This window comes from Psammomys obesus, unplaced genomic scaffold (assembly GCF_907164565.1).
Source record: "Psammomys obesus unplaced genomic scaffold, mPsaObe1.curated_primary_1811, whole genome shotgun sequence".
In the NCBI taxonomy this organism is placed as follows: domain Eukaryota; kingdom Metazoa; phylum Chordata; class Mammalia; order Rodentia; family Muridae; genus Psammomys; species Psammomys obesus.
The window spans coordinates 3,056,454-3,073,284 of NW_026596039.1; the positions used below are offsets into that span (position 1 = coordinate 3,056,454).

Below are 16,831 nucleotides of genomic sequence, written 5' to 3' on the forward strand. Positions count from 1 at the left end.
GTGACTTTCTGTACCTATGTAAAATTTATGATTGATGAGAGAAAACCACACAATATTTGGTTTTCTGAGTTTGACTTAATTCATTTACGACTTCTTTTTTTTTTTTTTTAAATCAAATTCCACTGCATATATTTACCACGTTTTCTTTATTCATTCCTCTGCTGACCTGTGTCACCTCTGTTGACTCCATCTCGGCTACTGTGAACAGTGCTTTAATAAACATCAAGTCGTGTGGGCAAATGCCCATGAGTGACATAGTCAGGTCAGAGGTCAGGATTTTTGTTTTTTCTTTTCAAGAAATCATATGATGTTAGTACTTTGGCATATTTTTAGAAGTCCTCAATGCCTCTGCTTTCTCCCTCCAAATGATAGGCCAGTTTTTGTTTTTGTTTGAGATAGGGTGTCATGTAGTCCAGGCTGGCTTCGAACTCCTGATCCTCGTGCTTCCATGGGATTACAGTTGTGCACTGCCACACCTACTCTCTACAGTGCTGAAGATCAATCCAGGACTCCAGGCATGCTAGGCAAACACTCTACCAACTGGGCTATGTTCCCAGCCTGACTAGACCTTCAGGCAAAGATCTGCAGCCTGTGCACATCAGACACACCAGGATGCCCTTGTCTGGATCCCGTCCCTCACAGACTATGGGTTCAGAACCCATGAGGCAGAACCAGGGGCCTGTAGCTCCACAGAGCTGCGTCTGTTTGGTGTGATGTGCAGCCAAGCTAAGCCTGTTACGGGCAAACTTAAGTAAGTATAGCCCAAGGAAATTCAAGGCACTCACACACTCTGGTAGACCAGCTGTCTGCCTTTATCTTAAGCAGAGGAGCCTCCCCAACAGCGCACGATTGAAGAAATGTCAGTTTTCCTGTCTGGCTCATCAAAGCTTTAGGCCTCCAGTGTCTAGCTGTCTGGAATCATGCTGACATCTCCCTTGCCCACGTCTGTGAGTTCTTCACTTTATCACAGCTGGGAAGAAAATGATAGGGCCTTTTCTCTCCCTCCAGTTCCCTTGCTGAGGTGAATGGCAGCTTCCTTCCCATCTTCAATGTCACTAGAATCAGGAGATCTGGCTCCTCCCAGGGACAGCCTGGGAACGGTGTCAGACCAGGGTGGAAGGGAAGCGGGCCTGATGCCAAGAGCCCCTTCTCAGAAAGCAGGAAGACTCAGGCTCCTGCCTAGAACATGGTAGACCTGTGTGAGGGTCAGCATAGCACCCAGTCTAGAAGGGTGAGCATTACTGGGAAGGTGCTCAGGGACACTGAGGGATACATGACCACCAGAAAGGGCAGTGAGAAAGAAAACACTTCCTCAGGCATTCCGAAAGCTAAGGAGCCATGGGTGGGGAGAGGCGTGGAAGCCACTGACGCCCCAAGTCCCTGTACACTGCCTGAACCTTCTCTAGAGCTTTCCATGCAGCCAGCCAGGGCCAAACCAGGTCATATATCTCCCCATAACTACCCATCCTAGGCAGGAGAAGGTGTGTCTTACAGTGGAGCCGAGCTATGCCTCTGGGAGCCATTTCTACCTCTGCAGCCGAGCAGTAAAGTGCAACTCACCTGTGAGGCCGTTTCTATGAAAGACACGTTTAGTTTAATGAGGTCTGCTAAACAGAGACCAAAAAACAAAACAAAACAGAACAAAAACAAAAGCAATCAAAATACCAGTGGGTACTCTGTAGTCAGTACTGCTGTACAGCTACCAAAGATCTAGCAGAGCTGTTTGTTTGTTTGTTTGTTTTTGCAGTCACTACCACAACTTATACTGTATGTGCAATGATTATCTCTTTTATGGTGGCCTAGAGAAGCAATTCAGCTTGGGCAAGGTTTACACAGCCAGTATATGAGACAGTAGGATTTGGATCCAACTGGAATAGAATTCAACAGAACTTAGTCAGAGTCTCAGTTCTTAACCTTTGTGTTCTGACACTTAGCTGAGTCGGCTGTTTAATTTCCAACAAAGTTCCCAGGAAGTGACCTCAACAGTTATCTTCAAAAGACCTTCCATGGTGCCCTGAGTGAGGCTGGTCAGTGTCTCCCATGGTGGAGCTGAGTCTTAGTTCAGGGCGTAGGTCTAGATGGAGACTCTTACAGGAATTAGCAGGCTCCCATGTGTGCACTCTTCCCTCACATGTAGCCCCTGTGCTACACGTGCTAAAGACAGGAGACCTGTGAGCCATTCTCCACCAGGCAAAGTATCTTCAGGTCTCAGTATATGATGAGCCACCCTTTGGGGCTGTGTTCCGAGAATCACATCACTAGCTGACTGACTTGTTTGAACAACATCAAAGTGAGAATAAACACGGCTTCTAGGATGCCGTGATGCAACTTAAGGGACCGTGACTGTGTACAGGGGCCACCTGTGACCCAAACACCATTGCAGATGCAATGCATGACTGCATTTTGTTACAGTTTGTGTACCTGTGTGTAGGGGGGTGGGGGTGGGGATTGACAGAGAACAGCCCCGAGTTCCTTAGACACTGTCCAGCTTTTAAAAAATGTATTTATTTTTACTTATATAAATATCTCTGTGTGTGTGCATATGTGTGTGCGTGCATGCGTGTCTGTGTGAACAGATGCATGTGGGCCCTCAGTGTCTGGAAGACGGCATCAGATCTTTTGGAGCTGGAATTACAGGTGCTTTGTGAGTCACCTTGTAGGGCTAGGATCTGAACTCTCGTCCTTAGGATTACACTGCTAGTGTTCTTAACTTCTGGTCCATCTCCTCTAGGTCCATTAACACAGTTTTTAGGATCCTTTCTTTCTTTCTTCCTTCCTTCCTTCCTTCCTTCCTTCCTTCCTTCCTTCCTTCCTTCCTTCCTTCTTTCTTTCTTTCTTTCTTTCTTTCTTTCTTTCTTTCTCTTCATTCATTCATTTCTATTTCTATTTTTATGTTTGTACAGACTGTAGTGTGTGTGTGTGTGTGTGTGTGTGTGAAGGGGTCATAGGGCAGCCCTCTGGACTGGGATTTTCCTTCCACCACGTGTGCCCTGCAGTTTGAATTTGGGTCATTAGTCTCTCTGGCAAGTGCCTTTATCGCATTGCTAGCCCTTCACTTTCCACCTCCTCCTCTCCTCTCCTGGCAAAGTCTCTCACAGTCCCCAGACTCACCAAGTAGGTTAGGCTGAACTGCCGCACCCTCCCCCAGCACTGGAATTACGAGCATGAGTAGCCACACTTTTACCAGTGAGGTCTCACCCAGCCCTTACTTATTTTTACGGGATAAATAGGTGACTGCAGAGGCTCAACTTCTATATTCTCAGCCTCAGAAACATCTCTAAAAACCAGATGTCTGCGGTCATGAAGCATCTGGATAACTGTGGGCTGGGGCAGGACGTCATGGAAGGCAGAGGAAGGAAGAAAGCATTCTCTCCCATCCTGGGTGTGTGGTTTGCCCAGGTCTCATGGAGCAGGGGACCTTCTTTTTTTTTTTTTCCCTCCAGGCAAAAGAACTTGCAGAAATCATCTGCTCTGGTCCCTTATGACTGGCACTAACAGTGGTAGGTTACAATGCAGTGGGGATTCAGGGCTTCTGCCTCTCAACCACATTGCCACATGGAAGGAACAAGAAGAAGGGAAAACCAAACCAGCATGGGAAACCTGGGGCTGGATTTGCATTCCTTGGCTTGCAAAGGAGAAAGGCACTTTGTGCTCGTATTTATTTCTGTCTGGGACAAAGATGGTTACACGACATGGTCCGCTCTGGACACTGGGCCCCAGCGTGGGCTGCAGAGAGCAGAGTGGCTGTCACCTTAATAAAGAAAGTGACAAAACATGTTCCTGTCTAGTTCCAACAGTCACCCTGGACACTGTCTCTTTGGCCTAGGCATATACATGCCAGGCCTGAGGCCTTGCTCAGGGATACCTAGCAAACGAGGGCTACAGTTAGGGCTCCTGACTTTTGAATCTCTTTCCGTCATTGGTCTGGCTGACAAAGGAGTCTGTCTAGTTGCTCTGAGAAGTCAGCCCCCAAGCGTCCTGGCCCAGAACGAGGCGGACAGAAGCCCTGAAGCAGAGCTGATCTCAGCACTAGTGTGTAACCAATCCTCCAGCCGGTGCCGGATAGAAGCCTCAACCGGGCTGCCCACCAGGACCCCAGATAGGTGGTGGCAGCGCACAGGACAGGAGAGTAGGTCTACCTACCCATGGAAGATCCAGGTGCTACACTCATCAGCCTTGGTGATGTAGTTCTCAGGAAGCAGCCCCGAGCAGCCAGTGGTCAGCGAGGTGCCATAAATCCAGCCCTCACTGGTGCTGGTCTGTTCCATGGGAGACATGAAGATGAAATCCCCAGGGACCAACTCCAGCTCGTCATCATTCTGAGGGGAATAGGGGTAGATCACCTGTAACGTCTGCAAAGAGGAGAAGACACATGAGACCCCTCTACCATTCTTTTGAGCACCTTAGGCACTAGACCATACTCTAGACACACAGGCTCTGGGCAGACACCGCTTCTGACTAGAAAGCACTTCTTCTCTCGGCAGAGTTTTATGGGCAGGTGCCTGATGCTCCAGAACCTTCTAGATCCTGGTGGGTTTTGAGGACTCATCAGAAAGCTGGGCAATGCTAGACTTACCGATATTCATTTCCCTGCTCCATCTGCTGTGGCAAGCACTAGGCAGATAAGAATTGTGTAAGGAAACTTGTCTTCTACACAGGCTTACAGACAGGCCAGAGGGGGAATCACTTCTACTGGGATGGGAATAAAGGATGGTGTGTGTGTGTGTGTGTGTGTGTGTGTGTGTGTGTGTGTGTGTGTCCCTGTGTCCCATGTCTGTGCATCCAGAAGCCCTCAGAGGCATCAGATCCCCTGGAACTGGAGTTGCAGAAGGTTTATGAGTTGCCATGTGAGTGCCTGGAACCAAACCCAGGTCTTCTGCAAGAGCAGTAAGTGCTCTTCGCTGCTCAGGAAGAATGGTGCTTTCTACGTGATTCAGCCAATGAACGAAGCACCATCTATGCCTCCAAGGCTGTGTCTTTAAGCCTACAATTGCAACAAAGACCCTGAAGGAAATGTGTCTCTCCTAGACACCAGTGTGTGTATCAGAAGGCAACCAGCTTCCATCAGAGGGCAGATGGAGGCCACATGTCCTTACTCTGAGCTCAGAAAAGACTCCCGGAGGAGCCATGAGGCTAGGCCATATGGCTGCTGTACCGTACTTGAAAGAAGGGTGTTTCCTTTCTTGGTGTGTATAAGCCTCATAACCCTAGACATTTTTTTTAACCTTAGACATTTATTTTATTTTTTTTATTTTTTTTTTTTTTTTTTATTACCAGCAAGAAACCTCATAGGAAGGAAATGATATCCTATATTATGTGTTTCTAGACAGCCAGAAAGGTAAAGAAGGCTTTCACAGCCCCTGGAAGGCGTCAGAGCTGGTAGTGCCAGGCTACATATTCTGGTTACCATCTTCAGAGTTCTCAGCGTTGGTCTCCATCAGAAGTTAAATGCGCTATTCAAGGAAAATGCCAGAGGGCAGGGCCTTGCAGAGGCATAGGTACTTCTAGTGGCCCAGGGTTCCTGGTTTCTTGAGTGATGGCGTTCTTTGCCATGATCCTGGGGCCTGAGGCCAGCTCTGGGTGGGCCTGTGAACCATCCATCTGGCTGATGTCAAAGTGAAGCCCTAAAACACGCTACAAAGAGGGTTTTTCTCTGTGTGGTGGGGCGCAGCTGTAATCTCAGCCCAGGGAGGGCTGAGATGGAGGCTCACCTTTAGTTTGAGGGTAGCCTGCTCAACATAGTAAGCCTAGGCAAGCCTGGGCAACAAAGTAAATCCTTATCTCAGATGAAAACAAAATTAAACAACAAAGCCAAACCAAATTAACCATTTTCTTCTGGAAACCTCCAAAGAAAAGAGCCAGGAAAAATGTAGTTTCTTTCAGAGGACAAAGTTGACAAAGCACAGTTGTTGTCTCCCTGGCTTTCTAACAAGGGTTCTTGCTTCTGTCTCTAATTCTCCAGTTATCTTTCAGTTGCTTGTCTGTCTGTCCTCTGACTATCTTTGTCTCTGCCCTGTCTCTCTCTGATCTTCATACAAGGGTTCTGATGAACTGTTTTTTTAAAAACTGTTTTAAAAGAAAAACTATTGACTAGGCTTCTCTTTCAAGCTCAAGTCTGGGCACGTGGTGATTCAAGGGAAAGCAGTCCTGCTCTTCCCGGAGCAGGGCGTAGACAAAACTCTCCCTAGCTTCCTGAGCACAGCGCATTTTGTGGCTCAAAAACCCCACTGGCCTGGTAGTACCGCCTTCTCAGAGCAGCTCGGAGAAGTCCTTCTGTCCCAGCTCTTAAACCTGTGTATCCCATTATCAGACACCCCTGGCGCCATCAAGGCTCAAGCAGGATTGGAGACCATATAGCCTAGGCCCATGGTAGAGGGACAGCAAATAGTGTTGGTTGATTGAATGTATAACCTAAAAATCAAGGCAGTTCAGTAAAATCTGACAGTATGACCGACGGTGTGTGTGTGTGTGTGTGTGTGTGTGTGTGTGTGTGTGTGTGGGTGACTCAGTGGCACGCATGCTCAGATGTTCTGCATTCTGGGTACAGCCCCCAGCACCAGTAAACATACAAACAATAATCCCGACCCTAGTGCTCTGTGCTCCTTCCCACCCCCAAAAGTAGACGAAAAAATTCAGCCCGAGCCTGAACGACATCAGACCCAGGCCTAACCTGCCCTACATTTTGCTCATTCTGTGTTTCATGGTTTAGTGTCTGTTTCTAAGAATTCTTGAGGGATGGCCCAGCAGTTAACGGCGCGGGCGGCTCTTCCAAAGGAAGGGTTCGTCTCCCAGCACTCACAACCCTCTGTAACTCCAATTCCAGGGGTTAGGGGGATCTGACACTCTCTTCTGGCCTCTATGGGAACCGCACACATGGTACACGGACACACGCAGGCAAAAACACCCATACACGTAAAATAAAAACTGTATTTTTTTAAATAGATTCCTGTGTCAAGCTTAGCTTTTTCTCCCTCATTAAACCAGAGACCAGACACAAAGGCAGCCAACTGAAGAGAAGCTGCAGGTATGTGATTCTGTTGTGTCTACCACGTGCTAGCTGTATCCACAGTAGCAATCCACACATTCTCCATATCCGTGCAACACACTAGGAAACACCTCCATCTTACAGAAGAGAAAGCTAAGAACTGGAGAAATATACATGCTTTATGTGTGCAGGTCAGAGGTCAAAGCTGATTTTTTTTTTTTTAATTACCTTCTACTTCATCTCTCCATCCATCCCCATTCTTTTTTTTTTGAGACAAGGTCTATCACGGAACCTGGAGCTTCCTGCTTTGACTAGGTTGTCTCTCCAGCAAACTCTAGGGATCTTCCTGTTTCTATCTCCCCAACACTAAGATTACAGAGAGGTACACGGCACAGTACTTATTTTGCTTTCCTGATCTGAGTGCTGGGGAACTGATTCTGGCCCCTGGGCTTGCACTAAGCCATCTCCCCAGCCTGATTTTTGTTTGTTCCTTTGGCTTTTCAGTTGGTTGGTTGGGCTTTTTGTTATTTGCTTTGTCTTAGTCAAGGACTCAATGTAGCCCAGGTTGGCCTTGAACTCACTGTGTAGCTGAGGATGACCTTGAATTTCTAATCCTTCTGCGTGTGGGATTACACATGTGTAGGTACCACCCTATCCCCTTTTATGTGCTCCAGGGATTCATGTAATCCAGGCAAGCACTCTCCAAGCGGAGCTACATCCCCAGCTTGTGAACTACAAAAATTGTCGGCATGAATCTAACTATTGTTACAATGCGGAAGCCAGTGCTGAAGCACGGGCTCAAGGCTCCGAAACATCTAGTTTTTGTTGAACTTTGTCCTATGTTTCTGTGGGGGCATTCCTAGTGCGGCAGCTCAGTGCCATCATTAACACAGGGCCCTTGTAAGCTACAAACAGCCGTGAGTCTGCATCTGAAAACCTGGAATTGCCGAGGGATAAACACCACTGTGCGGTTTCCCTAAGCATCCCTAGGCCTTGCTCTGTGCCCTTGCCTCAGTCAGACTCCTCTGGATGTCAGTCCCCTAGTTAGAATACTCTCTCAAGCCTCCCTCCTGGGGAGGGAATGAAGAAGGAGGAAGGGACATAGTCAAGAGACTCCCCGAAGACCAAAAGTCCCCAGACCGAAGCTAGAGGCAAAGCGGGTGCCTTATCAGAAGAGACCCGTAATAATTGAGCTTTCACAAATAAGAGACAAAGGGGGACAAGTTATTTTTAGAAAATAACTCATGTGGGCATTTGCAGGCTCTTTCCTCCTTCGCAGACTGAGCGGAATGTGGGTCACGCAGGAAAGCAGTTCCCCGGAGTTAGCTGGAGGGCGGGGTTCACTCGAAGACAAGCCTTGAAAAATTCCACAGCCACCTTCTCTTACAAAGGTGTCTTCCGAAGCCTCGTACAACCAAACCCTGACCTTTTATTCTGCCTTTGTCCTGGGAAGAGTCTGTCCAGCCACACCTCTCTCTAGTATCCTAAGGGTTCATCCTAGGTGATGGCAGAAGATGCCATAATTCTTAACATCGAACTTGGTCTGCTCAATCTGTCTCAGGAGAAATCACCATGACTGAAGGATGTTCTCATCAGGAAAGTCAGGCAAAGCCTGGCCTCATCACTCCTGCACCTCACCTTGAAGCTTTGGTTCAGACTGGCTCTTAACACTGACATACAGGTTGCCTGGGCACAGACAGATTTCAGTTTTTATTGATTTGTTTATTTTTAACTAAGAAAGTATAAGAGGTGGGTTGGAAAGAGTTAAGAGCAGTTAAGAGCATTGGCTGCTCTAACAGAGGACCCGGGTTCAATTCCCAGCACACACATGGCAGCTCACAACTGTGTGTAACTCCTGTTCTAGGGAATCGAACACATATGCAATTAAAACAGATGAAATGAAAATAAATAATAATAATAATAATAAAGAAAGTATAAAAGTATTATCAAAAGGTCATGTATGCTAATAACTAACAAAAAAACTTTTTAATTGTTATTGAAAAATTGGGAAACATGCAACTATTGCTTAATAAGTTTTTGGAAGACAGTTTTTCATCTAGCTACAACAGTTCTCCACTAACCATGGGGTTCATTCCAAAACCCAGAGGGTAGGCCTGAAATTGCAGATAGTGCGAAACACACTCTTACATATATAAGTAAGTGTAATTACTATATATATTTTATAGTTTTATATTATATATATTATATATATATTATATATATATATACACTAATATATATATTTTCTATTTATAGCTATGGTCTAATTTAATGTATAGGTTGAGAGCAAAACCGATAATAAAATATAGACGTTCTAATACTACGCTGTAATAAAAGTTATCTATTTGTGTGTGCACTGTGTATGTGCTACACGTATGAGAGTGCGCACAGGTGCGTGCTCCATGTGTCTGTGCCCGTGTGTGCACATGTGGAGTCCAGAGAAAAAGGCTCTCCACTTTATTCCCTTGTCTCTCTCACCGATCCCCAAGCTCACCATTTCACCTACGCTAGCTCTTAGGATTCACGCACATGGGCCACGTGCAGCTTCTGTGTGCATGTTGGGGATCTGAACTCAGGTCTTCATGTTTGCACAGGAAGTGCTCCTACTAGTAGGGCCATCTCCCTCGCCCTACTTGTGAGCTGATAGCTTCTGCTAAACTGAAACCACGATGGAAAGGGAAACAGCACACACGGCAGGTCCTTCCTTAGATACATGACCTGCCTTTGCTGATCGAAAGGCCTCCAAAGAAGGATGCCAAATGCATGCCCATTTGTCTACAGCAGGATCCATTCATCCTCACTCTTACCTTCCACTGTGGTATTCACAACCTCTCCCTTTTTACATTTGTCTGTCTTCTCTCCCTTGCTGGACTCAAAGCTCCTTTCTTATAAACGTATTCTGTGTGTATGTGCGTACACACACACGCAAAGGGAGGTCGGAAGACAACCTGTGGGACTCAGTTCCCTCCTTCTGACACGTCGGTTCCAGGAATTGAACTCAGATTGTCAGGCTTGACAGGAAGTGCCGTCACCCGCTGAGTCACCTTGCTGGCCTTTAAAACTCCTTGAGCACAGAATTTTGAACACTCCGCAGGTCAGCATGGTACCTCACGTGCTCTAGACAACGGCACGTTGTCAGTTATCCGTGATTTCTGCCTTTGTGGGTCTGAGGTGTGGGTTTGTTTTTGAATTTGTGTGATCAACTCGCCTAGGGTCAGGATAATGCCTTGCCCAACATCAAAAATTTATACCAGTATAATTATTAACTTCTCGTCAATACATTCTCTGTCTCTCCTCCATTTTATTCCTATGCCCCTCCATAAGGATGGCAGGACAGACAGAGCATGCTAAGCCTCTCAGAGAGTCAGCAGTGAAATCTGGAGTGCTGGCCAAGCGATCCCTCACTCCCCACGGGTCCCCATCATCCTGCACCACTCCATCACTTTATTTTGGTCTCTATCCCCCTGCACTGAAAGCAGCAAGCGCTCCTCATTATCACGGCATCCCTGTGCCTGGGAGGATTCAGGGCTGCAGGGAGACAGTACCTCATGGTTAGCGAACCGGATATCCCGAGAGAATATGGTGGCCACCCAATCGCACCCCAGCTTCACATCGATGTTCTGGGCGAGCTTCTCTAGCGTGGGCAGGTGGCTGGCTTGGAAGTGGTATGCCAGGGTCACGTGCAGCTGTTTCTTATGAGGCTCCACGTGCACTTCTGGAAAAAAAAAAAAGGGATCCGAATGAAGAAATCACGGCAATGGAGGAGACAGAAGAAAGGCCCACAAAGGTGGCCTGTTCCCCCAAAGAACAAAGAAGCAAGTCCCTGGGAAAGGCTGTTCCGGAGACAAAAAGCCATGCGACAGATGGCTGTTCAACAGGAGCTGTGGATGGGCTTTGGGTTAATCGTGTTGGCTGACTCCTCCTGTCAAGACCAGGGGCTCATCACCAGCCCCACCATTCAGATGAAGAAAACCAGGGAACCAAGCAAGATGACCACCACGATGTGGAAATACAAAGCGGGGTCTGTAACTGTGTGACTGCTGGAGCTATGCTCTGTTTATCTGGGAGGGGATTTCATGGATTCTGGGGGTGTGGTGGAAAAAAATGAGGGAGCTGGCGGAGACACTCACAGTATAAAGTAGGCTCTCTCAACAACACGAATATGGACAGTTACTTGTGGGCACCTGTCTTGGCTATTATGGAAGGTTTAGCGGCCTCTAGCCCCTGGATGACTGCGGTCCCTCCAGGGTGACGCTGCTCTGGGTTGGGGTCCACTCATTTGAAGTATGCACAACACTATTCTAAAACACTAAAAATAAAGCAGAGCAAACCTACCAACATGAGGGGTAAATTTTATGTCCCCTTTGTACGTTACATCCCAGGAGAGAACGAAGAAATTAGAGAACTGGAAGAAATTAAGGGACCCCATCAGGTCTCAGAGAACTATCAGGCCAGAGAGAAAGGAGGCCGGTTTGGGGCATTAGTCCTTTTCCCATCATACTCCAGGGTGTTTGTGTCTCGTTCTAGTATCCGCACTCTGGGTCATCAGTACTTGCTGATGAAATGAATGCACATGGGCAAATCTTCTAGAGCCACCCAGAAAGAAGAGCCACACTAAATATACTTGCCAAAGGAATCTGGGTGAACCAGTAATTCTAGGCTACACAGGCATGAGTTCTAGGGCAAAGTCATAATGACCCACTTTCCACAAATCAGGGTCATGCAGTTCTGCAGATTACCACCAGGGGGCACCGCAGGGACAGAGCCATGAAACCACCAGGTTCTTAGTGACAGTAGATTCTTGGAGAGGGGCTGGCAGTCTCCCATTCTCACATGGAAAACAACGTTCCTTGACCAGCTCTCATCTCTGTCTGCGCCTTAAGAATCAGCCACAGTCCTAGTTTTCTGATTTGTAAAGGATATGGGTGTTTGTTTGTTTGTTTTATGGTTCTTGTAATGATTTGGTGGGCTGACAATAGCTAGTGTGGGAAAAACAAACAAAAGCATAACAAACAAAAAACACAAAAAACTTCCTTAAGGGCAACGGATATGAGGAGGAGTGATTTTCTCTTCGTTATTTTCTCTGCAATGTTTAATATATCTGTTGACCTAGTAAGCCTAGGGCTGGTCCCTGGGAGAAGGCAGCTCCTGGAAGGGGGTGGAAGCTGAGAAGACTACCCCCAAACCACAGGGAGTCTCTTCCGGATGCACACTCCTTTTGAGAACTGACAGGCCCTGTGGTCCTGGAGTGGATTCTGATCACATTCTTCCTAGGGCCTAAGCTCTATGTGGCCCTGAAGAAATGCCACACACAGCAATGGAAGCATCAGTGAAGACAGACACCCTGTTAGCTACAGCTAAAAGCTAGGAGACAAAGGAGTAGGTTGTGTGGCTCTGATCAGGTCTTCCAGCCTCTGGCCACCCCTTAATATATGGCTGGGGAGCTGTGGGTGTCCCCCGGCTTTTCACTGAGCATTTGGATTCAGGGGCTGGAGACTTAGCTCAGCTACCCTGACGGAGCATGATAAAACCCTGGATTCTATCCCCAGACCAGCTAAAGCCAGATGGGGTGGCACAGAGCTAGAACCCAGCACCTGGAGGCCAAACACTGGAAAGACGAGAAGTCCATGACCCAGCCTTAGCTACGTATCACCTTTGAGGTCAGCCTGGGCTACATGAGACCTCAAAATAAACTGTACAATAAAATAACCCACGGAGCCAACACTCTTCAACTTGGTGACTATTTTCATGACTTGCTAAGGAGTGGTTCCACTTCTACTATGCCCTGTGCTGTGCCAGGGATGGCCAGATGCAGATAAAAGCATGCACGGGTAGGGAGCCTCGAGGATGAAAGGACGCTCTCTTGGATCTGGACTGGAGGAGATGGAGACTACAAAGGGCTACATTTATAGTTCAGCGTGAACAGTGGAGTCCCTGGGAGTCAGGGAAGAAGTCCCGGCAAGCTGTCTGATATGTTAGCAGATCATAAGGAAGTGCAACGTTTTTTTTTTTTTTTTTTTTTTTTTTTTTTTTTTTTTTACAAGGGGCATGGGGTGTTCTTTGCCTTGGTGCTCATTTCCACACGACCCCCCGTCTTCTGTCGCCGGTCCTCTCCTCTGCAGAGGTTACCATCTGGTCTAAAAGCCATACTCCATGTGTTGAGGAAGGCTTGGCCACCGGCCAGGGAGGAGGGGGTGTTTCATGAGGCTAATGGGAAGAACTTCTGTTATTTGGGATGTGCCTTTGAAGGGGACCCTTCCCCCTGTGCTTGCTCCTTCCTGCTTCCTGGCCTCCCGGAGGTGAGCAGGCTTGTTCTTCTCTGCATTCCCGCCATGCTGTCCTGACTCACCACAGGCCTACAAGCCGTGGTGGGCCCGGCACCACTGGCTGAGAACTGTGGAAGTGCGAGTCCAAATAAATCCTCCCCTCTCTGCAGGTTGACTGTCACAGAACCATTTCCCACCCTTGTCCTCTCAACCTATGATCTTAGGATCCAGCCCTGGGCTGAAAGTCAGAGGTGTTTACCAGTTTTAGACGCAGCCTCCGCAGCGAAATCAGCCGCAAACTTCTTGAGGACCTCTGCGCTGTCTTCCTTGACAAAGAGCCCAATGAAGTTGGAGGACGTGTAGAGCTCCAGGGGCAGCGGGCCTGAGAACTTGCATTTCCAGCGACTGACAGTCGTCTGTAGGGCTTCTCCCAGTGCGTCCACCTTGCTGTCCTCACACTGGGGATGGAAAGACAAGCAGGCTTCATTACAGCCCAGGAAAGGGAGGTGGGGGGTGGGGGGAGCCTGCTGCCCCTCAGCACCGAGTAGTCCGTCTGTCCCTAGGGAGCCAAGGCTGATAATGTGATTACTTAACAAGCACTCCTCCTGTCCACGAAGGGGAGAAGAGCTTTGGGCTCTCAATTATCCAGACACCGATTATCCAGCGGGCAAATGAAACTAGGGAAGGCATCATGACATCTCTTTCCGCTCCCCTTTCTCTGCTGTAGTTTCTGGGAACCTTGCCAGAATGCCATCCAATTGGTTAAGCAAAAGCCAGGGTTAGGGTTGAGATATTGGTTAAAGGAAACAATTTCAGCGTAAATACAAGCTAGCCTGGCAATGACAGGGGTAGAAACAATGTCAAGTATACTTGAAAACTGCTGAAAGGGTAGGTAGGTTCTAGGTTTGGGAATGGGGTGCAGTGTTAGAGCCCTTTCTCGGTATGCCAGAGGCCTCATACTCAACCCACAGCCCCAGAGTAAAACAAGACGGAAGGTCAAGTTCTCACCACAAATAAAAAATGAAGCTAGGTAGTGTATATACGAATTAGCTCAATCAACATCCTTTAATGGACACATAAATCAAATAGTCACACTGGACGCCATGATCTATCAATTAGATAGAAAGTTCTTGGGGCTGGGGAAATGGCTCAGAGTTTAAGAACACTTGCTGTTCTTGCAGAGGACCCATGCTTGGTTCTTGGCACCCACATGACGGTTAACAACGGTCTGTAACTATAGTTCCAGGGGACTCAACAAGCTTCTCTGGCCTCTGTGTGTACCAGGCATGAAAGCAGTGTGCAAACATACACCAACAAACATGAAACAAAATGTGAAAATAATCCAGAGGGTGGAACAGAGGATGTAGCTTGGTTGGCAGAGTGCTGGCCTAGTATGCAGGAAGCTGAGAACTCCATCTCCAGCGCCACATAAAACTGGGTGAGGAGAATAAATCAGCAGTGGCGAGGTCACGTCCGAAAACCCAGCACGGAGAAAGTGAAGGCAGGAAGGCCAATAGTTCAAGGTCATCCTCAGCGATCCTGAGTTCTAGGTTAGGCTGGGATAGATATACCAGACCCTGGCCCCTGCCCCTGCAAAACAGGCAGGCTATGGGGATGACTCAGTGTGAAGGAGTGCTTGTTCTGCCAGCATGAGGGACCCGTGTTTACATGCCCAGCACCCACATAAAAGCCAGGCATGGCTGGAGGTGCTTGTAAGCCCAACACAGGAAGGCTGAGGTAGCTGGGACCTAATACTACTGTGCTAGCCAGCCAGCCTGGCCAAAAGAAGCAAGGTTCCTTCTGGTTCAGCTGTTTCCAGGGAATGAGGTAGAGAGAGAGAGAGAGGAAGACACCTGAGATTTGAAGGAGGAGGAGAAAGGAAGGGGAGGAGTGGGGAGGCAGAACAAACAAACAAAGAAAGAAGAACATAGCCTCCAGCAGTCTTTTCAGCTGCTCCTTGGACAACTCTTGCCTTCACCTCCACTCCCATGATCCTTGGGAAAAAGAAAGAACAAGGCTGGGGAGTGGTGACGTCATCCACCTACCCTCTTAGCGGGGCTGGGGAGGAAGAATGAGTGTGTCTAAACCTCTGAATGCTTTTCTGCAAGATCCTGGGATGACTAGGAGGAAGTGATAATCGATTTAATTTTCAGAGTGAGTTGCTAGAGACAAGGTGTCAGGAACACGTTATTTACCTGAGACACAGGGGAAGTGAGAACATGTCCAGGAAGAAACAAAGCAAAAATGTCTTTTTGAAAACGGTTTTAAAAGGATACCATCCCGGTTTTTTTCTGTTTGTTTCTGTGATGAACACATGGGGGTAAGTCATCTCCCTCACTGTGGGGAGTAGAACAGATACGAGTATGGAGGATTGACTTAGCCTCTATACAAGCTTTTCCACAGACAGCTAGGGTGTGGCTGAGGAACGGTAGCAGGAGAAAGTTATCTGTCAGTCTCTAGAACACTAGTGAGACCTCATGGTGACATTCATGTAAGTGGAGGGGCTTTTCCTGTCTCTAAGCCACCGCTCTTGCTCCCCACTCTCTCTGTCCCTTCCTCTCCCTGCCCTGAGAGTTGGCCAGACATGGTGGCACATGCCTGAAATCACAGCACTTGGGATGCTGAGGCAGGAGGATCACGAATTCAAAGATCAGGAGTTTCAGGTCATCCTTGGTGATGTAGCAAGCTTGATGCTGGCCTGGGCTACATGAGACTCTGTCTCAAAAAATAAAACTAAAGGAAAAAAAAACCTCATATGGAATATATAAGTACATGCCATGCCAAGCATGAGGATGTGAGTTCAATGTCCAGAACCACATAAAAAAATCTGGGTGTGGTAGCACGGGCTTGTAATCCCAGAACCAAGGAGCCAAGACTGGCCAGCCAGCCCAGACTCCTTACTGAGTTTCAGGCTAAGCTACTAGGTGGAGGGATGGTTTCTAAGAAATGACATCTGGCAGGTCTCTGGCGTTCATGCCAGTTACTGTTCGGGTGCCAGGCCAGACTGCCATCCATGAAGGGTCTGGCTTATTCTTTCGACTGTAGAATAAGCACGTGACTGTCCTGATACACCAAATCCAGATGTTTGGTGCAGATGCCCGGAGAGGGAAACTGTGGAGAGGCCCTCACTGTGGACCACGCTGACCTCTGGGAGGTCCTCTTGGTGCTGAGAGCCGTCCAGGTCCCCAGGGATTGTCTGGGATTCTGGGGGGGGGGGGGGGGAGAGGGGGAGGAAGTAGAGGAATGCGAAGATGCTTACCATAAAGAACTGGCAGAGGGTGATGTGGGGGAAGATGTTGTGGGCCTTGTTCTTCCCACAGATCTGCTTGGACTGCTGCCAGAAGTCTGAGAGCTTCTGGGCTAATGGACCGGTCGGGCGGAGGTAGAGGACATACTCCCGAGGCAGGGGGTCATCCAGGAAGGGGTCACCAACATGAGAGAACAACCTGTGAGAGGGAGGGAAGAGAATCAAGAGAGCCTCGGTGGAGAGCAATGGACAAGGAGGAAGAGAAGAGGCAGGCCCATCCCTCTCCATGCTTCCCACCCCAGGACCACACGGAGAAGGGCTTCCATTTGTGCT

At 48.1% G+C, this 16,831-nt stretch overlaps 1 protein-coding gene across 2 annotated transcripts in view; it reads right to left on the reverse strand.

Moving 5' to 3' along the window:
- Ubash3b (ubiquitin associated and SH3 domain containing B) overlaps window positions 1–16,831 on the reverse strand; it is a 145,785-nt gene that overhangs the window by 24,673 nt on the left and 104,281 nt on the right. For both annotated transcript variants that reach the window (XM_055622294.1, XM_055622295.1), the window contains exons 3-6: window positions 16,511–16,697; window positions 13,511–13,709; window positions 10,531–10,700; window positions 4,144–4,352 (exon numbers count right to left, since the gene is read on the reverse strand). In XM_055622294.1, coding sequence (XP_055478269.1) covers window positions 4,144–4,352; window positions 10,531–10,700; window positions 13,511–13,709; window positions 16,511–16,697 — 765 coding nt within the window. The remainder of the gene's footprint in view (window positions 1–4,143; window positions 4,353–10,530; window positions 10,701–13,510; window positions 13,710–16,510; window positions 16,698–16,831) is intronic.